This window comes from Aegilops tauschii, chromosome 3, assembly GCF_002575655.3.
Source record: "Aegilops tauschii subsp. strangulata cultivar AL8/78 chromosome 3, Aet v6.0, whole genome shotgun sequence".
NCBI lineage: Eukaryota > Viridiplantae > Streptophyta > Magnoliopsida > Poales > Poaceae > Aegilops > Aegilops tauschii.
Window position 1 is genome coordinate 258401988 of NC_053037.3, and position 26344 is coordinate 258428331.

At 45.3% G+C, this 26344-nt stretch overlaps 1 protein-coding gene and 1 long non-coding RNA gene across 2 annotated transcripts; both read right to left on the reverse strand.

Moving 5' to 3' along the window:
• Nucleotides 1–18993: 18993 nt before the first annotated feature.
• On the reverse strand, nucleotides 18994–19973 carry LOC120975742 (uncharacterized mitochondrial protein AtMg00860-like). The gene is made up of 2 exons (XM_040402444.1): nucleotides 19482–19973; nucleotides 18994–19188 (listed from the first exon to the last, which is right to left on the reverse strand). The coding sequence occupies exons 1-2, from the start codon at nucleotides 19971–19973 to the stop codon at nucleotides 18994–18996; spliced, it is 687 nt and encodes a 228-aa protein (XP_040258378.1).
• Nucleotides 19974–21290: 1317 nt separating this feature from the next.
• On the reverse strand, nucleotides 21291–23522 carry LOC120975636 (uncharacterized). Its single transcript, XR_005771251.3, has 4 exons — nucleotides 23295–23522; nucleotides 23000–23209; nucleotides 22465–22524; nucleotides 21291–21501 (listed from the first exon to the last, which is right to left on the reverse strand). It is a non-coding gene; the product is annotated as an uncharacterized lncRNA (long non-coding RNA).
• Between the last annotated feature and the right edge of the window lie 2822 nt (nucleotides 23523–26344).

Here is a 26344-nt window from a genome sequence, read left to right on the forward strand (position 1 = left end):
CAGATGGTATGATCTTGATGTACCGCGAGCTTTGTTATTATAGTTGGATCATATGGTGTTTCTCCCCCTCTACCTTTTTGTGATGAATTGAGTTTTACCTTTCAGGTTTCACTATTATCGGATTGAATACTGTTATGGATTTGAGAACACTTTATGTATGTCTTGCGTGAGATACCCGTGGTGACAATGGGGTATTCTATTGATTCACTTGATGTTGTTTGGGCACTCAACTCATGGATTCCTGAGGTGACATTGGGGTAATCTATGCATAGGGGTTGATGCACGTTTTCGTCCTTGTTTCTCCGGTAGGAATCTTGGGGCACTCTTTGAGGTTGTTTGTGTTGGATTGAATATTATGAATCTGAAGTTGTTTGTTGCATATTGTATAACTTACCCACGGACACTTGTGGTGACATTGGAGTATCTAGGTGACATTAGGGTTGATTGATGTGTGTCATATGGTGTCAATATACTACGAACTCCAGGGCTGTTTGTGACACTTATAGGAATAGCCCAATGGATAGATCGGAAAGAATAACTTTGAGGTGCTTTCGTACCCTACAAGCAATTTCATCTTATGTTCTCCATGGTAGGAACTTTGGAGTGACTTTTGTCACACGTTGAGGGATTGCCATATGATCTAATTATGTTATCATTGTTGAGAGAACTTGCACTAGTGAAAGTATGAACCCTAGGCCTTGTTTCCAAGGATTGCAATACAATTTTTGAAATACGGTCGTGGAGGGGGCCACGGCAGAGGCCGCTGGGACAACCACGACCCTCGCCAGGATTGGCACGATCAGCCTGGTGAGGACCGCTAGTGCGGTGAGCATCGCGATGGGCCCTGGCATGACTAGCCTCGTGAGGTCCGTCCTCAGGGCAATGTCAGCCTCTCTGCGGAGCCGCCGCCGCCAAGGAGAAACGACGACAACCGGCAGGATGACAGGGCTGGGGGCTTCCAAGAACCTCGTGCAATCGCCTGCATCCTAGGTGGTGCTCAGGCCCCAGCCTCACATCGCATCTTCAAGCAGTTCTCTCGTGAGGTGAACGCGGCCCTCCCGAGGCTCGAGGCTATGCATCCACTCAAGTGGTCACAGTACTCTATCACCTTTGACTCCAAGGGCCACCTCAAGTGCTCGGCCGCCGGAGGCGCGCTTCCCATGCTCTGCATGCCCACCATGAGCAATGTCCTCGTCACCAAGACCCTCATCGACAGTGGTGCAGGGCTCAATGTTCTCTCTATCGAGATGTTCGAGACGCTCTAGGTGCCTTATGATCAGCTCCTCCCGACCGAGCTTTTCTGAGGGGTGACCGCTGGCTCCACCATCCCCCTGAGGCAAATATGCCTCCCGGTCACCTTTGACAATCGCAACAACTACCACACTGAGCTGATCGACTTCGACGTCGCCCACATAGGTCTCCCATACAATGCCATCCTTGGGTATCCGGCCCTCGCCAAGTTCATGGCGGCAACTCACCACGGCTACAATGGCCTCAAGATGCCAGGGAGCGGCGACATCATCACGGTCGCTTGCAATGAGAAGGATGCGGTGTGCTCCCTCGAGCGCGCCTACCAAGCCACGAGGGCTGACAACCCAGGTGACGAGGGCCCCGTCCTACCTCCTGAGATCACCCCCAAGAAGAAGAAGCGGCTCCTACTCAAGAGTCGTCAGGAGGCTGGGGCGCCTGCCGATGGTGCCTCAGTCCCCACGCCCGCTGTTGGGGTGCCCCTTCCTCCCACATAGGAAGGCGCGCCTGACACGTCCCTCAGGACGGGCTCGGGGGCTTCCATCTGCAGAGCTTCTGGTCTGACCAGTGCGACGAGGTAGGTGCTCGGGTACCACTTGGAGGCGTGCTTTGATGCGCGCCCTTGTGAACAAGGCGCACGGCCCGAGGCGCCAGCTGCGTGAGAGTTCATCACCAAGGCGATCTAGGAGCTTCAGGAAGCAAGGGCCATGCACAGCGAGCATCGCCCCGCACTGCCTCCCAGTGCAGCTGCGGCCCCTGACTTGGGCAACGAGCTGCGCGTCTGCGTCAACATCCCAGGCCTCAACAGGGCCCCTTCGCAGGACCTCTTCTGGCCGTCCCGCGTTGGCCAGAGTGGGGGCTACCCCTGCAACTACGTCCACATGCCGTTTGGCCTACTGGAGGTGGGCGCCTCGTACCAGTGCTTAACACAGCATGCTATGGGGTCTCACAAGGCCAGACGCCAGGTGGTCATGTCGGAGAAGGTTCCAGACCCTCGCGAGCCCGGCGGGCCTCGCGAGCTCCCCAGGCCTCCGGAGCCGCCCAGCTCATGAGGAGCTGCTTGTAACAACCCATATGTAACTTTTCCCAATTTGGCAATATATCCATGTTGATCTCCATCAAATTCCATTTGGGGTTCCATCTTTTGGGCTCATCTTGTTTTGTTATGTTGTTCTATTCATTGCATTGCCATGCTTACCTTGTCATATTTCTTTTTGCCATTTATTGTTGCATCTTGGCCTCATCATAGTGTTGCATTTGTGCTTCTTGTCATGTTGCATTTCATCATGCTCATCATGTGCATTGTGTTATTACATTGTTGTGGTGAAGTGTGCATCACTCCAAGGCCATCTCTCTCTAACCTTGCATCTTTGCCATGCTGTTTTAGTCATGTTCTAGGTGTTTCTAGCAGTAGCTCCGTGTTCATGATTTATAGAGCTTCACCTGTACTTCACTGCCATGTATTTTTTTTTCATGTTTGGGTGCTGTAGCATACTTATACTATGCATCTAAGTTATCATGTTGTTGTTTTCCACATATCGCTTGATTTGCTCGTCATTTGCAAACCGTGCATCCGTTTCCGGTGATCTTCATATCGATTTCAACCGAAATCTTTCAATCTTTCCAGTGACATGCTTGGGTTACCAAGATTCTTCCCATATTATTCATGACTCCACCGTTTTCCCTCTCGTTGTCCGTCCCCTTTGTTCCGATAGATCCGTAACTCCGTGCATATCGTTCTTTTGTGCATCCTCATTAGTCTTTCATATAGAGCATGTTCTGTTCATGAGTGGTTGTTTATTGTATCCTTGTCTTTTCTTTGGGAGGTTCTGAGAGACAAGTTTGAGTACGAGGACCCTATCGAGTACGTTCACGAGGAGCTAGCTTTTGACACCATTGAGAACATTGCAGGCAAGATGATCATTACCCCCGATATCACTTCTATCTTTGCTTGCTAGTTGTTCGTTCTATCGCTATGCCGCACTACCTACCACTTGTTATCAAGCCTCCCATATTTCCATGTCAAGCCTCTAACCCACCTTCCTAGCAAACCGTTGTTTGGCTATGTTACCGCTTTTGCTCAGGCCCTCTTATAGCGTTGCTAGTTGTAGGTGTAGTGCAGGTTGTTCCATGTCGGAACATGGATATGTTGGGATATCACAATATCTCTTATTTAATTAATGCATCTATATACTTGGTAAAGGGTGGAAGGCTTGGCCTTTTTCTCGGTGTTTTGTTCCACTCTTGCCGCCCTAGTTTCCGTCATACCGGTGTTATGTTCCTTGATTTTGCGTCCCTAATACGGTGAGGGTTTATGGGCCCCTCTTGATAGTTCACTTTGAATAAAACTCTTCCAGGAAGGCCCAACATTGCTTTTACCATTTGCCTAATAACAACTAAAACTTGCATAGGGAGTAATTAACCCGACGATACTTAATCAACCCCCGGGCCATTGCTCCTCATGAGTGTTGGTCCAAACAAGAGCAGCTTGCGGCGCCGCCCCTTGGCAACTTGGGATTTTTTTTGTCGCTGTAACCATAGCTCATCCATCGTGTCCTGGGACGAGATACGCGCGGCTACTATCAGGGTGTCGGCACGCCGGGAGGTATTGCTGTACTTGTTTTACCATTTGTCGAAATGTCTTGTGCACTGGGATTCCGAGTCTGATCGGAGGGTCCCGCGATGGAGGATTGTCTCCGTGGATCGTGAGCTTGTCATGGGCTAAGTTGGGACACCCCTGCAGGGTTTAAACATTCGAGAGCCGTGCCCGCGGTTATGTGGCAGCTGGGAATTTGTTAATATCCGGTTGTAGAGAACTTGACACTTTACTTAATTCAAATGTGTCAACCGCGTGTGTAACCATGATGGTCTCTTTTCGACAAGGGTCGGGAAGTGAACACGGTGGAGTTATGTTTGAACGCAAGTAGTTCAGGATCACTTCTTGATCACTTCTAGCTCTGCGTCCGTTGCGTAGTTTCTCATCTTACTCTTGTACTCGTATGTTAGCCACCACATTTGCTTAGTGCTCGCTACAACTCCACCATATAACCACATCTTACCTTTAAGCTTAAATAGTCTTGATATCGCGGGTTTTGAGATTGCTGAGTCCTCGTGGCTCACAGATACTACAAACACAGTTGCAGGTATCGACGAGACAAACATAGGTGATGCCACTAAACTCAAGTGGGAGTTCGATGAAGACCTTGGTCGTTACTACATTTCCATTCCGGACGATCAGTAGTGGTGCCCAGTAGGGTCGATCGGGACTTAGCATGGGTGGTTGTCTTTTATTCGTTTGTCTTCGTCCGTAGACGGACTTTGTGTTCAACTTGGATGATTGTATAACTTGATGATATTGTGTGACATAGTGGCGATTGTAAGCCAAAGCTCGTATTCTATCTATTTAGTACATGAGATGAGCAAAGATTCAACCACTCTTGCGACCATACCAATATGCGCTTATACCCCAAGTCGTGCCTCAACACGTATGGAGTATAGTCGCATATTGGGCATTACAAGTTGGTAATCAGAGCCATCCCGACTTAGGAGCCCCCCTGCTTGATCTAACCGCTTACGTTGTTGAGTCTAGTGAAGAACTATTTTGAGTCTTAGGATTATATATATCGGAGAGTAGGATTCTTTTTACTCCTCAGCCCCCTTCGTCGCTCTGGTGAGGACTCCTGACGTAGATGTTTTGACTTTCCTCTCCTCATTTTCACTAAAAAAATTAGGATCACGCGGGTATCTTGGGATTGTTCCGATATTGTTGTGACAAGAACATTGTTCTTAGTGCCTCCTAACATTTAGGGGTTGTGGCAGTGTCCCGGGGAGTTGAGCTCCAAGGTGTTGTCGTCACAATTTTATCATTGCAGTTCCGGTATACCTGCGCTTGCCGACATCGAAAATCTCTTATATGAAGTTAGTGGTGAGATAACCTCGACGCCACCTAGTACTGGGGAGGGAGTTCGGGAGTATTGCCACAGCTCGTATATCGGATGCTTTTCGAAGGTCGAGGTACACGATTTCTGGAGTTTTCTTGGTTATGTGTTAACGGATGGATACAGTTGGAGCGTAGGGCTTGTTAGTTGTGTGATATATATTGTGCCTCCCTGTATCCCCAACACCAGATTGCATAACAAGAAAATTTCGGGAGTTAATAGGTGGGAATTCAAGTAGCTCTTAGTTATCTTTCCGACAGATATTTGGTATGAGATTGGGGAATCCTTACCATGTATTTGTTCCAGTTGTACCTTGTTGTTTTATTCATCAATCTCTTTTCAAGTGGCTTCTCACTCAAATGGTCGTATCATATTGACTTTGGAATGCATTCGTTCAATCTCCGTTCGGATTCTTATTGTGAAGACTTCTTTGCACATGTCTATCCGCTGATTCAGCTTGCCTATCATTTCTATGGTGGTTCTAACGGATGTCACCTTCTTCTGGATGGCTCCTCCTATGCGTTTGAATCCGCAACGTACCGATGGAGAGCAGTCGAACCCTCCCCCTCCACCACCTCCTCCGCCTCCGGAGGCATGGCAAGCTGTGATGGCGGCCACCAACGCCAATACCCAGATGCTTTTGCAGCTCGTGCAAGAGCGCAACCAAGGCCAAGGCAACCAAGGAAACTAGGGTCAAGGGAAATTCAACAACCAGCCTCAGTTTGCTACACTCAACCAGCTTCTTGCAAATCAGCCAAAGTCTTTCAGCGCTTGTGCTGAGGCCATGGACGCTGATGATTGGCTCATGGACATCAACAAGCATTTTGAATGCAGCAATGTCAGGCGTGAGGACTACGTCAAGTTCGCTTCTTTTCAGCTCAAGGACCAGGCAGCGGATTGGTATCAGCGGTACAAAGATTTTAGAGGGGGTCGAGTGATTACCTGGACTGACTTCTGCCAGGACTTTCGAGCTCATCACATTCCAACAAGTGTTCTCGAGAGCAAGCGTGAGGAATTTCGCAATCTCAAGCAAGGAAGCATGTCTGTGTATCAATACAACATCCAGTTTCAGAAGCTTGCTCGCTTTGCAAGGCAGGACGTTCCTGATGAAAAGAGCATGATCTATCACTTCAGGGGTGGCCTCAGAGAGGACCTGTAGTTAGCTCTCGTTCTTGTTGAGCCTACTCAGTTCGATCAGTTCTACAACATGGCCCTCAAGCAAGAAGCTGCTCTGCTCAAGTGTGAGGCTTCAAAGAAGAGAATTAGGGATGCGGTCCAGTCTTCTTCTTCCTCTCAGGTGGAAGCAAAGCAACAGAAGTTCTGGCTTCCTCCACCTCCTCCATTTCGTCATCCCTACCAGTAGAAGAACTCAGGTGGTCGTGGATCTACCCACCCACCCAACCCAGGCTATCAGAACAAGTCTCAGACTCAGGCTCCGAGGACAGGTGGTCCTCCTCCTCCACCTTTACATCCGCTTTCAGAGGTCACTTGCCACATGTGTGGTTTGAAAGGGAATTACTCAAACAAGTGCACCCAAAAACGCCTTCCGCCTCCTCCTTCGGTCAGGTCAGCAAGCAATGAAGTTGTCAAGCACAATCCCAAGTCCGCAACGGTGAACTTGATGAATTCAGCTCAAACAGAGGATTCTTCAGAAGTGATCATGGGTAATCTCCCAGTTAATGATATTCCTGCAAAAGTTTTATTTGATACTGGTGCATCGCATTGCTTCATTTCAAAACCTTTCCTGTCCAAGCATGATTTGCCCACAGAGGTTTTGCAAGATCCTTTTCGTGTGGTTTCTCCGGGAATGCGCATGAGCTCTCATATTGTAGTTCCCGGCGTGGATATCAAGATGGGAAACTATTCTTTTCTGGCCTCTCCAATTGCTCTCGGTGAGTCCGATATTGATCTCATCCTCGGCATGGATTGGCTTTCTCAGCACAAGGCTTTCCTTGATTGCACTGCCAAGGAGATTAAATTGACTCATCCGTCTGAAGATGTGATTATCTTTGCGGCTTGTGATGACACCATTCGGTTGTTCTCTCTCAATGAGAAAGTCGAGATTGATGCTATTTCCTCAGATTCCAGTTTTTTGTGAGTATCAAGATGTTTTTCCTGAAGAGCTTCCGGGTATGCCTCCTCACTGGCCAGTTGAGTTCGTTATTGACCTTGAGCCCATTACAGAACCCGTTTGCAAGGGCCCATACAAGCTTGGGCCAAAAGAGCTGAAAGCATTGAAGAAACAGCTCGATGAACAAGAACTTCTGGGTCTGATCAGACCAAGCTTATCTCCTTGGGGTTGTGGTGTTCTCTTTGTCCAGAAGAAAGATGGCACGGACCGACTTTGTGTCGTTTACCGCCCATTGAACAAGAAGACAATCATGAATAAATACCCACTTCCCAACATCAACGAGTTATTTGAGTAACTCAAAGGTGGAAAGGTGTTTTCCAAGCTTGACCTCCGTATGGGTTATCACCAGATTTGCATTCGTGAAGAAGATATCCCAAAGACATCATTCAGAACAAGCTTTGGTTCTTATGAATATACTGTCATGTCTTTCGGACTTGCAAATACCCCTCAAACATTCTCTCGCATGATGAACTTCATCTTCAACCCCTACACCAATGAACTCGTCCTGGTGTATCTCGATGATATCCTGGTTTTCTCCAAGAATAGAAAGGATCATGCCAAGCATTTGCGATTGGTGCTCGAAAAGGTCAGAGAGTATCAGTTCTACACAAAGTTCTCCAAGTGTAACAACCAAACCTCGAAGGATTTGAGTCTCTGTGCTTACTGTGCTAGTCCCTGGATCGAACTTAACAACACACACAGTATAGATGAATACCAGAATAGCAAGTGCATCATTTATTACAACGTATGATCCAGAATGTATAAAATAAAACAATCTGCATAGCACATGGCTAGCTTTATTCAATCAAACAATGGAAAGTAGCAGAAAATAACGATGAGTCCCATCATAGCCCACTGGCGATGCTGAGTGTAGACTCGCGACCCTAATAGTACCTTACTCGTCGTCTGAATATCCTGCAACATGAGACTTTGCAGCCGTATAGGTCAATACTTTGAATGTATATGAGAAGTAATATAGCAGACCTACATGTATATGCATAGTATAACAAAAGGAAGGCTTGAGGGTTTATTTTGCAGAAAGCTGATTTTGTTTCCATAACTACCTAATAGTCAAATTTTTATTTAGTTCTTTTATTACTACAATTAAATACACAAGGTTGAATTGGCAGCTCCAATTCCAACCTACCCATTATTATGTTTTCCCATAAATATTATTAAGTGTCACATCTGTCAAGATCATCCAACAACTGTAATGGCATAGTCGCTCAAACTTGTCCATAACCGGGGACACCGCTAATCATGATTAGTTTTAATACTTTGTAGAGTTTTGCACACCTTACCCACTAGAGTCAACCCGAAGATTCAGACGAAGTCTTTCAGAAGTAGTCACCTCCACCCACCGGCAGCTGGTACACCTACTCATATCCACATCTGCTAGCTTACCGGGGCGAGGATCCCACAACCTACTCAACTAAGCCAGAGCCCATTTAGCTAGTGGTTGTGCATGGAAGCCACTAGTCACTAAGTCTGTCTGATCTTTTTGTGCCTGGGCGGCATTCCACTAAGGGTGCACTCTCATGAGCGCATGGCCTTAGAAAAGGTGCAAGACCCCATGATGCCTTCCCTCAACACCAAGCAATACCACTTCCGCCCAGAGGTGAGTTAAATCCTGAGTTACTACTCAATTGTTATATATATATATAATCCTCACATAAGCTCAATGAATACTCGAACCTCCCCCGTCTACAAAGCATAGCAAACTACAACTACCACGTGCAATGACGGGAAGATAGCTCAACAGCATAGCCAAAAATATATAATACTCCTATACATGCATATATTCATATTGTGATATAACTACATGCTTAGAAAACAATAGGTAAAGGATGATCAACATGTAACTTGCCTTGGTTCTGGTTCAGAAAGTCACACTCCTGACAATAGCTCGCGTCGCACTGCGGACAATCTACACGTTTCACGCAATTCAACAAATCAATCACCAGAACACGAATAGAACCAAAACAAAACCAACAGCAACAAAACCATTTTTAAAACTCAACAACACCTAAATTGCACTATGGTCACAATGCAAAAAGAATCACTAAATTTCGTTAAACGGTTGGGAAGTTATGGCCTCCAGAAGATTTGATTCAAATCCGAACGAATTCAAATTTGAAAGGTGCAAACATGTGCAAAGTTGGTACTGTGATAATGTGCTGATTTTTGTGAGATCATAGGAAGAAGAATCGCCTAATTTGGATATATAGAATAGGAGATATAGCAATTTGAAGATTTGAGGAAAATCTAAAAAAGAAAAAAACAGCAACAGAAATCGCCTGGTCCTGTAGCGAACTCCTATGCGCGTCCAGTAGCTAACTACCATGTGGCGCTTGGCGACCGGTCGATGGCTTACCTGTGCGTGTGTGCTCACTAGAACAGAGGAACGGCGGCGGCGGTCTCGGGCGTCGGCGCGGCGGTTCTCCCGCGAGGGCGAAGTGACGGATGGTTGTGGCGTCGAGCGGCGGAGGTAGTGGCGGTGTTCAACAGCGACGGGGCTCCCTCGAGTGGCGGTGGCGAGTTCCTGAACTCCGGCGTGCTCCGACGAAGTCGGGTTCGCTCGGGCAGCTCGCTCCGTTGCGATTCTGGCGACAAAAAAAAATATGTCAGCAAGGTGCGGCATTGAGCGGAGTGTCGAGGGGAGTGAACGGTGTGGCCGGTGGTGTCCTTACGGCGGCGGAAACGACCGGCGAAGACGGCGGCGGCTCGAGTTCCACGGTGAGATGCGTTCCGCCCTAGCTCGCGCGTGCGGCAACGAGAGAGATCGGGGAAGGGGATGCGGGGTTCATCGCGGAGCTGGGCTCGCGTACGGGGTCACAGGCGTGCACAGGGTGGACCTGGCGCACGAGGTCGACTCGGGCTCGGCCGTGGTTGCTCGTGGTGCGGCGCGGTCTCCGGCTCGGGGAAGCAGAGGAACCAAGCGCGTGGGGCCCCCGGGTCTGCAGCAGACTTAGTGGGTCGGGTTACGGCGTGGGTCGGGTGAGGTGTACCGCTTCGGCGGCTGGAGGCGCGAGAGACTGGGCCACGGGCAGTGCGGGGTTAGGTGGGCCGCGGTGCTGGGCCGCGTGGCTGCAGTGCTATGTTTTGTTTTTTAAAGAACTGCTACAACAAAAACAAAACTAAAATAAAAACATACACCAGAATAAAATCTAGGGAAAATGCCTAGACACACAGTAAAATATATACACGTAATATAAACTACAGGAACAACTAGTTCCTACTCTAATGCAATTTTTGAAAATAGGTTTTATGCAATAGGCCACACAAAACAACAACAAAATAGTCAAATAAAATATTTTGGGGAATAAGAAAAATACCAAAACATATCAAATAGCTGGAAATAATATTCTCGATATTATGAACATTTTCAAAACAGGGGAGAAGTCATGTTATCTCCACTCTAATAAATTGCCTTTAGTTGCATAATGAAAAGAATATTGCAGAAGAGCAAATAATGCATGGAAAATATGATATGCATATGAGTGATCTATTAACATCCTAATTTAGGAAAATTGGGATGTTACAAACCTACCCCCCTTAAGATGAATCTCACCCTTGAGATTCGAGCTGGCTAGCAAATAGGTGTGGGTGATCCTGCGTGAGATCTTCCTCTTATTCCCAGTTAGCTTCTTCCTCCGTATGATGACCCCGCTGAACCTTGCATAACCGGATTGTCTTGGTGTGAGTAACTCTCTCTGCTGTCTCCAGAATCTTAACAGGCTTCTCCTCATATGTCAAATCATTCTCCAACTGAATTGCCTCAAGTAGCACTGTGTCCCTCAATGGAACATCCATCATCTCTGCATGGCACTTCTTCAACTGAGATACATGTAACACATTATGAACTCCAGACAAGGCTTCTGGCAACTCCAACTGATAAGCTACCTCTCCTCTACGCTCCAAGATCTTGTAAGGCCCCACAAAATGTGGTGCTAACTTACCCTGCATTCCAAACCTCTTAATTCCACGAAGTGGTGAAACTCTAAGATATGCACGGTCTCCTACCTCATATGTCACCTCCTTACGTTTTGCATCTACATAACTCTTCTGTCTGGACTGTGCTATCTTTAGCCTGTCATGAATCAACTTGACCTTCTCCTCAGCATCTCTGATCAAGTCTGGTCCAAAGAACTGACGCTCTCCATCCTCATCCCACATCAATGGTGTCATGCACTTCCTACCATTCAATACCTCAAACGGTGTCATCTTCAGACTAGACTGATAACTGTTATTATATGAGAACTCTGCATAAGGTAAATTATCATCCCAACTGGACCCGTAGTCCAAAACACATGCTCTCAACATGTCCTCCAAAATCTGATTTACCCTCTCTGTCTGCCCATCTGTCTATGGATGGAAAGCTGTACTGAACTACAGCCTGGTGCCCAGGGATTCATGCAACTGACGCCAAAAATTGGATGTGAACTGAGTACCTCTATCATACACTCCCTTCCTTGGAACTCCATGCAGACAAACAATTTTAGACATATAAATCTTTGCTAGCTGAGCACTTGTATTAGTAGTCTATACCAGGATGAAGTGAGCAACCTTAGTCAAACGATCAACAACTACCCAAATAGAATCATAAGCTGGCCGAGTCCTGGTTATACCTGTAATGAAATCCATACCAATCTCATCCCACTTCCAATCAGGTATAGGCAATGGCTGTAACAAACCTGCTGGTCTCTGATGTTCTGCTTTAACTCTCTGGCACACATCACATGTTGCAATATATCCAGCAATTTCCCTCTTCAGGCCAGGCCACCAAAATCTTTCCCTCAAATACAAATACATCTTAGTATTACCTGGGTGAATTGAATAACGTGAATCATGCGCCTCCTGAAGAATCAACTTCCTGATATCTGCATCTTGAGGTACACAAATACGCTTCTCAAACCATATGGCTCCATGTTCATCCTCATGGAAACCTTGTGCCTTACCTTTAACCATGTTCTCCTTTATCCCAGCAATCTCCTTATCACCCTTTTGAGCTTATCTGATCCTGTCAAGTAAAGTAGGTTTTACCCCAAGTGTTGCCAGATATCCCTTAGGAACCATCTCCAACCTAAGATTCCTGAACTGCTCACATAACTCGGGTGGCATATTATCAACATTAATTGCATTAGCATGGCTCCTACGACTCAACGCATCAGCAACAACATTAGCCTTACCAGCATGATACTGCACATTCAAATCATAATCCTTAATAAGCTCCAACCATCTCCTCTACCTAAGGTTCAAATCCTTCTGAGTGAAAATATACTTCAAGCTCTTATGATGAGTAAATATATCACAATGATTACCAATAAGACATGGCCTCCAAGTTTTCAATGCATGCACAACTGAGGCTAACTCCAAATCATGTGTAGGATAATTATGCTCATGATTCTTAAGCTGACGTGAAGCATATGAAACAACTTTACCTTCCTGCATCAAAACACGTCCAAGTCCTTGACAAGAAGCATCACAATATACCTGGAAGTCCTTATGTATATCTGGCAAAGTTAAGACTGGTGTTCTAACCAAACGATGCTTCAATTCCTGAAAGATGGATTCACATTCATCAGTCCAAACAAACTTCTTCTCTTTCTTCAACAATTCAGTCGTAGGCTTTGCAATCTTGGAAAAGTTCTCAATAAACATCTTGTAATAACCTGCAAGGCCCAAAAAGTTGCGAACCTCCCCAACTGTCGTGGGTGTCTCCCACTCTGTAACTGCAGCAACCTTAGATGGGTCAACTGCAACTCCATTACCTGACACAACATGTCCAAGGAATGCTACCTCATCCAGTCAAAACTCACATTTGTTGAACTTGGCATACAATTGATGTTCCCTCAATTTCTCCAATACCAAACGCAGATGGACCTCATGCTCTTGCTTATTCTTGGAGAACACCAATATACCATCAATGAAAACAACCACAGATTTATCCCAGAACTCCATAAACACCTTGTTCATCATATACATGAAGTATGCAGGAGCATTAGTCAATCCAAACGACATAACAGTATATTCATACAACCCATACCTCATAGTAAAAGCAGTCTTTGGAATATCTTGCTCACGAATCTTTAATTGATGATAACCAGAACGAAGATCAATCTTACAAAACACAGTAGCTCCCTCCAACTGGTCAAATAGATCATTTATCATAGGCAAAGGATACTTATTCTTAATGGTTACCTCATTCAGAGAACGATAATCAACACACATCCTGAGGGTTCCATCCTTCTTCTCTCCAAACAAAACTGGAGCTCCCCAAGGTGATGAACTTGGGCGAATAAATCCTTGTGCCTGCAATTCTCTTATCTGCTTCTTCAATTCCTCCAACTCTTGAGGAGGCATTCTATATGGTCCCTTTGCAATAGGTCCAGTGCCTGGTATTAAATCAATAAGAAACTCAATAGCTCTATCTGGTGGCATACCTGGCAACTCCTCTGGAAACACATCTAGATAATCCCTCACAACTGGCACCTCTTCCAGGCTACCCCCCTTAAGAGAGTTCACCTGTACCTGCTTGTGCTTATACTGACATACATATTTGATCCTCTTCCCTCCTGGTGCACTGAGAGTAATAGATCGACCGGCACAATCAATAAGACCCTCATACTTTATCATCCAGTCCATACCCAAAATAATATCCAGACCTTGTGACTTCAATATAATCATCTGTAGGAAACTCATGCTTCCCAATAGACAAGGTCAACTGATGACAACCAACACCTGCTATCATCTCAGCTCCCGGGGAACTCACTCTAATAGGCATACTAAGGGTTTTGGTTGGCAAGAATATATAGATGAGCTATAGATATAATAGGGCCAAGGCTATGTATATATAAATATATTCTACACATACGCATAATATGATCAAGGCAATAAAACACAACAACGAATAACACCAACAAACAAACAACAAACAATAAACGTTATACTATTATATATATATAGTCGAGTAAATTCGACAAGATATAATTTAAAAACAAACTAGCAATCAAGCAAATAATCTAGTATCTTCATACCACGAAAGTGGGCATAATCAGATACACTAACACGATAATGTTGCAATATAAAACAAGCATGAATGGTGGTCTCAGCACTAGTTCCTACTTATCTGTTCAACATACTTGAGGGGGTTAACTAATAAACAGTAAGAAGTATAACTAGTTGATAAAATAATTTTCACTCCTATGGCTTTTCTAATCCGTTTTCTAGGGTCACGTCCTATAGTGAACACACTGCTCTGATACCATCTGTAATGACCAAACCTCGAAGGATTTGAGTCTCTGTGCTTACCGTGCTAGTCCCTAGATCAAACTTGCTAGCACACACAGTATAGATGAATACTAGAATAGAAAGTGCATCATTTATTACAACGTATGATCCAGAATGTATAAAATAAAACAATCTGCATAGCACATGGCTAGCTTTATTCAATCAAACAGCGGAAAGTAGAAGAAAATAACGATGAGTCCCATCATAGCCCACTGGCGATGCTGAGTGCAGACTCGCGACCCTAACGGTACCTTACTCTTCGTCTGAATATCCTGCAACATGAGACGTTGCAGCCATATAGGTCAATACTTTGAATGTATTGGAAAGTTACATAGGAGCAATAATATAGCAGACCTACATGTATATGCATAGTATAACAAAAGGAAGGCATGAGGGTTTATTTTGCTGAAAGCTGATTTTGTCCTCATAACTACCTAATAGTCAAATTTTTATTTAGTTCATTTATTACTACAATTAAATACACAAGGTTGAATTGGCAGCTCCAATTCCAACCTACCCATTATTAAGTTTTCCCACAAATATTATTAAGTGTCACATCTGTCAAGATCATCCAACAACTGTAATGGCATAGTCGCTCAAACTTGTCCATAACAGGGGACACGGCTAATCATGATTAGTTTTAATACTCTGCAGAGTTTTGCACACCTTACCCACTAGACTCAACCCGAAGATTGAGACGAAGTCTTTCAGAAGTAGTCACCTCCACGCACCTGCAGCCGGTACACCTACTCATATCTACATCTGCTAGCTTACCTGGGCGAGGATCCCACAACCTACTCAACTAAGCCAGAGCCCATTTAGCTAGTGGTTGCGCATGGAAGCTACTAGTCACTAAGTCTGTCTGATCTTTTTGTGCCTGGGCGGCATTCCACTTAGGGTGCACTCTCATGAGCGCATGGCCTTAGAAAAGGTGCAAGACCCCATGATGCCTTCCCTCAACACCAAGCAATACCACTTCCGCCCAGAGGTGAGTTAAATCCTAAGTTACTACTCAATTGTTATATATATATAATCCTCACATAAGCTCAATGAATACTCGAACCACCCCCGTCTACAAAGCATAGCAAACTACAACTACCACGTGCAATGACGGGAAGATAGCTCAACAGCATAGCCAAAAATATATAATACTCCTATACATGCATATATTCATAGTGTGATATAACTACATGCATAGGAAACAATAGGTAAAGGATGATCAACATGTAACTTGCCTTGGTTCTGGTTCACAAAGTCACACTCCTGACAATAGCTCGCGTCGCACTGTGGACAATCTACATGTTTCACGCAATTCAACAAATCAATCACCAGAACACGAATAGAAAAAAACAAAACCAACAGGAATAAAACCATTTTTAAAACTCAACAACAGAATATTAACAGCACCTAAATTGCACTACGGTCACAATGCAAAAAGAATCACTAAATTTCGTTAAACGCTTGGGAAGTTACGGCCTCCGGAAGATTTGATTCAAATCCGAACGAATTCAAATTTGAAAGGTGCAAACATGTGCAAAGTTGGTACTGTGATAATGTGCTAATTTTTGTGAGATCATAGGAAGAAGAATCACCTAATTTGGATATATAGAATAGGAGATATTGCTATTTGAAGATTTGAGGAAAATCTAAAAAAACAAAAACAGCAATAGAAATCGCCTGGTCCTGTAGAGAACTCATGTGCGGGTCCTGTAGCTAACTGCCACGTGGCGCTTGGCGACTGGTCGACGGCTTTGCTGTGCGCGTGTGCTCACCATAACAGAGGAACGACGGCGACGGTCTCGGGTGTCGGCGCGGCGGTTCTCCGGCGAGGGCGAAGTGATGGATGGGTGTGGCGTCGAGCGGCGGAGGTAGTGGCGGTGTTCAATGGAGCCGGGGCTCCCTTGAGTGGCGGTTGCGAGTTCCTGAATCCGGCGTGCTCCAGCGAAGTCGGGTTCGCTCGGGAAGCTCGCTCCACTGCGATTCTGGCGACAAAAAAATATGTCAGCAAGGTGCGGCGTTGAGCAGAGGGTCAAGGGGAGTGAACGGTGTGGCCGGTGGTGTCCTTACGGCGGCGGAAACGGCCGGCGTAGACGGCGGCGGCTCGAGCTCCACAGCGAGATGTGTTCCGCCCTAGCTCGCGCGTGTGGAAACAAGAGAGATCGAGCGAGGGGATGCGGGGTTCATCAATGAGCTGGGCTCGCGTACGGGGTCTCGGGCGTGCACTGGGTGGACCTGGCGCACGAGCTCGACTCGGGCTTGGCCGTAGTTCCTCGTGGTGCGGCGCGGTCTCCGGCTCGGGGAAGCAGAGGAATAGGGCACGTGGGCCCGTGGGTTAGTGGCAGAGGCGGCGGGTCGGGTTACGGCATGGGTCGGGTGCGGTGTACCGCTTTGGCGGCTGGAGGCGCGGGAGACTGGGCGGCGGGCAGTGCGGGGTTAGGTGGGCCGCGGTGCTGGGCCGCGTGGCTGCAGTGCTGTGGCGCTGCGTGCTGTGTTTTGTTTTTAAAGAACTGCTACAACGAAAACAAAACTAAAATAAAAACATACACCGAAATAAAATCTAGGTAAAATACCTAGACATACAGTAAAATATATACACGTAATATAAACTACAGGAACAAGTAGTTCCTACTCTAATGCAATTTTCTAAAATAGGTTTTATGCAATAGGCCACACAAAACAGCAACAAAACAGTCAAATAAAATATTTTGGAGAACAAGAAAAATACCAGAACATATCAGATAACTGGAAATAATATTCTGGACATTATGAACATTTTCAAAACAGGGGAGAAGTCATGTTATCTCCACTCCAATAAATTGCCTTTAGTTGCATAATGAAAAGAATATTGAAGAAGAGCAAATAATGCATGGAAAATATGATATGCATATGAGTGATCTATTAACATCCTAATTTAGGAAAATTGGGATGTTACAAACCTACCCCCCTTAAGATGAATCTCGCCCTCAAGTGGCTAGCAAATAGGTGTGGGTGATCCTGCGTCAGATCTTCCTCTCATTCCGAGTTAGCTTCTTCCTCAGTATGATGATCCCACTGAACCTTGCATAACCTGATTGTCTTAGTGCGAGTAACTCTCTCTGGTGTCTCCAGAATCTTAACAGGCTTCTCCTCATATGTTAAATCACTCTCCAACTGAATTGCCTCAAGTGGCACTGTGTCCCTCAATGGAACATCCATCATCTCTGCATGGCACTTCTTCAACTGAGATACATGTAACACATTATGAACTCCAGACAAGGCTTCTGGCAACTCCAGCTGATAAGCTACCTCTCCTCAACGCTCCAAGATCTTGTAAGGCCCCACAAAACGTGGTGCTAACTTACCCTTGATTCCAAACCTCTTAATTCCACGAAGTCGTGAAACTCTAAGATATGCACGGTCTCCTACCTCATATGTCACCTCCTTACCTTTTGCATCTGCATAATTCTTCTGTCTGGACTGTGATATCTTCAGCCTGTCATGAATCAACTTGACCTTCTCCTCAGCATCTCTGATCAAGTTTGGTCCAAAGAATTGACGCTCTCCAACCTCATCCCACATCAATGGTGTCATGCACTTCCTACCATACAATACCTCAAACGGTACCATCTTCAGACTAGCCTGATAATTGTTATTATATGAGAACTCTGCATAAGGTAAATTATCATCCCAACTGGACCCGTAGTCAAAAACACATGCTCTCAACACATCCTCCAAAATCTGATTTACCCTCTTTGTGTGCCCATCTATGTATGAATGGGAAGTTGTACTGAACTCCAGCCTGGTGCCCAGGGATTCATGCAACTGACGCCAAAATTTGGATGTGAACTGAGTACCTCTATCAGACACTACCTTCCTTGGAACTCCATGCAGACAAACAATTTTAGACATATAAATCTTTGCTAGCTGAGCACTGGTATAAGTAGTCTTTACCGGGATGAAGTGAGCAACCTTTGTCAAACGATCAACAACTACCCAAATAGAATCATAAGCTGACCGAGTCCTGGGTAGACCTGTAATGAAATCCATACCAATCTCATTCCACTTCCAATCAGGTATAGGCAATGGCTGTAACAAACCTGCTGGTCTCTGATGTTCTGCTTTAACTCTCTGGCACACATCACATGTTGCAATATATCCAGCAATTTCCCTCTTCAGGCTAGGCCACCAAAATCTTTCCCTCAAATCCAAATACATTTTAGTATTACCTGGGTGAATAGAATCAGGTGAATCACACGCCTCCTGAAGAATTAACTTCCTGATATCTGCATCTTGAGGTACACAAATACGCTTCTCAAACCATATGGCTCCATGTTCATCCTCATGGAAACCTTCTGCCTTACCATTAACCATGTTCTCCTTTATCCCAACAATCTCCTTATCACCCTTTTAAGCTTCTCTGATCCTGTCAAGTAAAGTAGATTTTACCTCAAGTGTTGCCAAATATCCTTTAGGAACCATCTCCAACCTGAGATTCCCGAATTGCTCACATAACTCGGGTGGCATATTATCAACATTAATTGCATTAGCATGGCTCCTACGACTCAACGCATCAGCAACAACATTAGCCTTTCCAGGATGATACTGCACATTCAAATCATAATCCTTAATAAGCTCCAACCATCTCCTCTGCCTGAGGTTCAAATCCTTCTGAGTGAAAATATACTTCAAGCTCTTATGATCAGTAAATATATCACAATGATTACCAATAAGATATGGCCTCCAAGTTTTCAATGCATGCACAACTGAGGCTAACTCCAAATCATGTGTAGGATAATTATGCTCATGATTCTTAAGCTGACGTGAAGCATTGAAACAACTTTACCTTCCTGCATCAAAACACCTCCAAGTCCTTGACAAGAAGCATCACAATATACCTGGAAGTCCTTATGTATATCTGGCAAAGTTAAGACTGGTGTTGTAACCAAACGTTGCTTCAATTCCTGAAAGATGGCTTCACATTCATCAGTCCAAACAAACTTCTTCTCTTTCTTCAACAATTCAGTTTTAGGCTTTGCAATCTTGGAAAAGTTCTCAATGCGAATCTCCCCAACTGTCGTGGGTGTCTCCCACTCTGTAATTGCAGCAACCTTAGATGGGTCAACTGCAACTCCATTACCTGACACAACATGTCCAAGGAATGCTACCTCATCCAGCCAAAACTCACATTTGCTAAACTTGGCACACAATTCATGTTCCCTCAATTTCTCCAATACCAGACGCAGATGCACCTCATGCTCTTGCTTATTCTTGGAGAACGCCAATATATCATCAATGAAAACAACCACACATTTATCCAAGAACTCCATAAACACCTTGTTCATCATATTCATGAAGTATGCAGGAGCATTAGTCAATCCAAATGACATGACAGTATATTCATACAACCCATACCTCGTAGTAAAAGCAGTCTTTGGAATATCTTGCTCACGAATCTTTAATTGATGATAACCAGAACGAAGATCAATCTTAGAAAACACAGTAGCTCCCTCCAACTGGTCAAATTGATCATTTAGCATAGGCAAAGGATACTTATTCTTAATGGTTACCTCATTCAGAGAACGATAATCAACACACATCATCAAGGTTCCATCCTTCTTCTCTGCAAACAAAACTGGAGCTCCCCAAGGTGATGAACTTGGGCGAATAAATCCTGGTGCCTGCAATTCTCTTATCTCCTTCAATTCTGACAAACTCTTGAGGAGGCATTCTATATGGTCTCCTTGCAATAGGTCCGGTGCTTGGTATTAAATCAATAAGAAACTCAATATCTCTATCTAGTGGCATACCTAGCAACTCCTCTGGAAACACATCTAGATAATCCCTCACAACTGGCACCTCTTCCAGGCTACCCCCCTTAAGAGAGTTCACCTGTACCTGCTTATGCTTATACTTACATACATATTTGATCCTCTTCCCTCCTGGTGCAATGAGAGTAATAGATCGACCGGCACAATCAATAAGACCCTCATACTTTATCATCCAGTCCATACCCAAAATAATATCCAGACCTTGTGACTTCAATATAATCAAATCTGTAGGAAACTCATGCTTCCCAATAGACAAGGTCAACTGATGACAACCGACACCTGCTATCATCTTAGCTCCCGGGGAACTCACTCTAATAGGCATACTAAGGATTTTGGTTGGCAAGAATATATAGATGAGTTATAGATATAATAGGGCCAAGGCTATGTATATATAAATATATTCTACCCATATGCATAATATGATCAAGGCAATAAAACACAACAACGAATAACACCAACAAACACGTTATAATATTATATATATATATAGTCGAATAAATTCGACAAGATATAATTCAACAAACAAACTACCAATCAAGCAAACTATCTAGTATCTTCATACCACGAAAGTGGGCATAATCAGATACACTAACACGATAACGTTGCAATATAAAACAAGCATGAATGGTGGTCTCAGCACTAGTTCCTACTTATCTGTTCAACATACTTGAGGGGGTTGACTAATAAACAGTAAGAAGTATAACTAGTTGATAAAATAATTTTCCCTCCTATGGCTTTTCTAATCCATTTTTTAGGGTCACGTCTTACAGTCAACACACTGCTCTGATACCATCTGTAACGACCAAACCTCGAAGTATTTGAGTCTCTGTGCTTACCGTGCTAGTCCCTGGATCAAACTTGCTAGGACACACAGTATAGATGAATACCAGAATAGCAAGTGCATCATTTATTACAACGTATGATCCAGAATGTATAAAATAAAACAATCTACATAGCACATGGCTAGCTTTATTCAATCAAATAGCGGAAAGTAGCAGAAAATAACGATGAGTCCCATCATAGCCCACTGGCGATGTTGAGTGCAGACTCGCGACCCTAATGGTATCTTACTCTTCGTCTGAATATCCTGCAACATGAGACGTTGCAGCCATACATGTCAATACTTTGAATGTGTTGGCAAGTTACATAGGAGCAATAATATAGCAGACCTACATGTATATGCATAGTATAACAAAAGGAAGCCTTGAAAGTTTATTTTGCAGAAAGCTGATTTTGTCCTCATAACTACCTAATAGTCAAATTTTTATTTAGTTCTTTTATTACGACAATTAAATACACAAGGTTGAATTGGCAGCTCCAATTCCAACCTACCCATTATTAAGTTTTCCCACAAATATTATTAAGTGTCACATCTGTCAAGATCATCCAACAACTATAATGGCATAGTCGCTCAAACTTGTCCATAACCGGGGAGACCGCTAATCATGATTAGCTTTAATACTCTGCAGAGTTTTGCTCTCCTTACCCACTAGACTCAACCCGAAGATTGAGACGAAGCCTTTCAGAAGTAGTCACCTCCACCCACCGGCAGCCGGTACACCTACTCATATCTACATCTGCTAGCTTACTTGGGCGAGGATCCCACAACCAACTTAACTAAGCCAAAGCCCATTTAGCTAGTGGTTGCGCATGGAAGCTACTAGTCACTAAGTCTGTCTGATCTTTTTGAGCCTGGGCGGCATTCCACTTAGGGTGCACTCTCATGAGCGCATGGCCTTAGAAAAGGTGCAAGACCCCATGATGCCTTCCCTCAACACCAAGCAATACCACTTCTGCCCAGAGGTGAGTTAAATCCCGAGTTACTACTCAATTGTTATATATATATAATCCTCACATAAGCTCAATGAATACTCGAACCACCCCCGTCTACAAAGCATAGCAAACTACAACTACCACGTGCAATGACGGGAAGATAGCTCAACAGCATAGCCAAAAATATATAATACTCCAATACATGCATATATTCATAGTGTGATATAACTACATGCATAGGAAACAATAGGTAAAGGATGATCAACATGTAACTTGCCTTGGTTCTGGTTCATAAAGTCACACTCCTGACAATAGCTCGCGTCGTACTCCGGAAAATCTACACGTTTCACACAATTCAACAAATCAATCACCGAAACACGAATAGAACCAAAACAAAACCAACAGCAAGAAAACCATTTTTTAAACTCAACAACAGAATCTTAACAGCACCTAAATTGCTCTACGGTCACAATGCAAAAAGAATCACTAAATTTCGTTAAACGGTTGGGAAGTTACGGCCTCGGAAGATTTGATTAAAATCCGAACGAATGCAAATTTGAAAGGTGCAAACATGTGCAAAGTCGGTACTGTGATAATGTGCTCATTTTTGTGAGATCATAGGAAAAAGAATCACCTAATTTGGATATATAGAATCGGAGATATAGCAATTTGAAGATTTGAGGAAAGTCTAAAAAAACAAAAAAAAATAGAAATCGCCTGGTCCTGTAGAGAACTCTTGTGCGTATCCTGTAGCTAACTGCTGCGTGGCGCTTGGCGACTGGCCGATGGCTTCGTTGTGCGCGTGTGCTCACCATAACAGAGGAATGGCGGTGGTGGTCTCGGGCGGCGGCGCGGCGGTTCTCCGGCGAGAGCGAAGTGACGGATGGGTGTGGCGTCGAGCGGCGGAGGTAGTGGCTGTGTTCAACGGCGACGGGCTCCCTCGAGCGGTGGTGGCAAGTTCCTGAACTCATGCGTGCTCCGGCGAAGTCGGGTTCGCTCGGGTGGCTCGCTCCACTGCGATTCTGGCGACAAAAAAATATGTCAGCAAAGTGCGGCGTTGAGCAGAGGGTCGAGGGGAGTGAACGGTGTGGCCGGTGGTGTCCTTACGGCGGCGGAAACGGCTGGCGAAGATGGCGGCGGCTCGAGCTCCACAGCGAGATGCGTTCCGCCCTATCTCGCGCGTGCGGCAACGAGAGAGATCGGGGAAGGGGATGCGGGGTTCATCGCGGAGCTGGGCTCGCGTACGGGGTCTCGGGCGTGCACGGGGTGGACCTGGCACACGAGCTCGACTCAGGCTCGGCCGTGGTTGCTCGCGGTGCGGCGTGGTCTCCGGCTCGGGGAAGCACAGGAACAGGGCGCGTGGGGCCCGCGGGTCAGCGGAAGAGGCGGTGGGTCGGGTTACGGCATGGGTCGGGTGCGGTGTCCGCTTCGGTGGCTGGAGGCGCGGGATATTGGGTCGCGGGCAGTGCGGGGTTAGGTGGGCCGCGGTGTTGGCTCGCGTGGCTGCAGTGTTGCAGCGCTGCATGCTATCTTTTGTTTTTAAAGAACTGCCACAACAAAAACAAAACTAAAATAAAAACATACACCAGAATAAAATCTAGGGAAAATACCTAGACACACAGTAAAATATATACATGTAATATAAACTACAGGAACAACTAGTTCCTACTCAAATGCAATTTTTGAAAATAGGTTTTATGCAATAGGCCACACAAAACAGCAACAAAACAGTCAAATAAAATATTTTGGAGAATAAGAAAAATACCAGAACATATCAGATAAGTGGAATTAATATTCTGGACATTATGAACATTTTTAAAACAGGGGAGAAGTCATGTCATCTCCACTCCAATAAATTGCCTTTAGTTGCATAATGAAAAGAATATTGCAGAACAACAAATAATGCATGGAAAATATGATATGCATATGAGTGATCTATTAACATCCTAATTTAGGAAAATTGGATGTTACAATGTGAGTTTTGGCTTGATGAAGTTCTTTACCTTGGTCACATCATCTCCGTCAAGGGCATTTCTGTTAATCCAGAGAAGTTTCTGCAATTGTCAACTGGGAGCCTCCTCAGAATGTCAAGCAGCTCCGTAGTTTCATTGGGCTTGCAAGCTATTACCGAAGATTTGTTGAGAACTTCTCAAAGATTGCTAAGCCTCTTTCCAACCTCCTCCAGAAGCATGTCAAGTACTCCTGGACTCCTGAGTGTGACATTGCTTTCAACACTCTAAAAGAGAAACTCGTCACAGCTCCGGTCCTAACTCCTCCTGATGAGTCCAAGCCATACGAAGTTTTCTGTGATGTCTCGTTGCAAGGTCTCAGTGCTGTGTTAATGCAAGAGAAGAAAGTTGTGTCCTATACTTCTCGTCAGTTGAAGCCAAATGAAAGGAACTACCCCACTAACGATCTTGAGTTGGCAGCAGTTGTCCATGCATTAATAACATGGAGACATCTCTTGTTGGGAAGGCAAGTGGACATTTTCACCGATCACAAGAGACTCAAATATATCTTCACTCAACCCAACCTCAACCTCTGGCAAACTCGTTGGGTCTAAATGATCCAAGAGTACAATCCAAGCATTAAGTACACTCCAGGCAAGGCTAATATGATTGTAGATGCGTTGAGCAGAAAGGCATATTGCAACAGCTTAATTCTCAAGCCATCCCAACCTGATCTTTGTGAAGCTTTCCGCAAGCTCAACCTCCAAGTTGTTCCTCAAGGTTTTCTTGCCAACCTTCAAGTCACTCCAACTGTGGAAGACCAAATTCGTGAGGCACAACTCCTTCATACCATGGTGAAGAAGGTGAAACATTGTGTTTACAAGGGCCTTCCCAAATACAGGTGCTATCGCATTGATGACAAGGACACCTTATTCTTCGAGGACCGGATTGTTGTTCCAAAAGGTGATCTCAGGAAGGTCATAATGAACGAAGCGCACAATTATCTTCTTTCCATCCACGCAGGCAGTTCGAAGATGTACCATGAACTCAAGCAGTCATATTGGTGGACTCGTATGAAGCGAGAGATTGCTCAATTCGTGAATGAATGTGATGTCTGTCAAAGGGTGAAAGAAGGACATCAACGACCAGCTGGTCTCCTCCAACCTCTTGCTATTCCGGAATGGAGGTTCGGTCATATCGAAATGGACTTCATCACTGGCCCCAAGTCCAAGCGTGGGAATGATGCTATCTTCGTTGTCATTGACAAGCTTACAAAAGTGGCTCATTTCCTTCTAATCAAAGAATCTATCATGGCAGCTCAGTTGGCAGAGCTATACACATCTAGAATTGTCTCATTGCATGGAATCCCTCAGCTGATCTCTTCAGATCGTGGAAGCATCTTCACTTCCAAGTCCTGGGACTCTTCCCAGAAGTCCATGGGCACCAACATTCCTTTCAGCGTGGCTTTCCATCCTCAAACAAGTGGCCAAGTTGAGGGAGTCAATCAAATCCTTGAAGACATGCTCAGAGCTTGTGTCATCTCTTTCGGTATGAAGTGGGAAGATTGTTGAGCGCTCGGGTCCGTCCCTGCAGTGCTGACAAATCTAAGAGACCGAGCTTTGGCTCACGGGCTGGCCCCGTGCACGTCTTCTCGTAGAACGGTCATGGGCAGATCAGCAAGCATGGACGCCTTTGTTTTTGACGACTAACTAATGTGCAGGAGCCTTCGGTGACAGGACCTCGAGGGGCTCTGCCGACACCTCACCGCCCCAGAAGAACGCATCGTCAAACAGCGCCCCAGCTCATGAAGGGTTAAGTGGAATCACACCATACACCGTGTACCAGTGGGCACAACCCCTCCTAGGCACCCCCTCGGGGCGAGCCACTCCTTTCTCACGCAAATCGCTTGCACGTAAAAAGGGGGGCCTTGAGCATCGCGACTCAGGGGCTCCTACTCGCTCTCGAGCCCTGACCCCCAGGCCTTGACCACGGCATCGCGACCTGGCATACTAGTGGCGGCTGAGACCTACTCGAGGGCCGGGTCCTGAGAATGTAGAGTACCATGATGAGTGGAAGAAGTGGGGTCGGAAACCCCGTGGAGGAGTACCGGGGGAAGGGTGTGACCCAACACCGGTGGCGTTTTTTTTCGAAATATAATGGGCATCAGTCTTCTCACATGCCTCTCGCGGGGTTCGCCTTAATTTATTA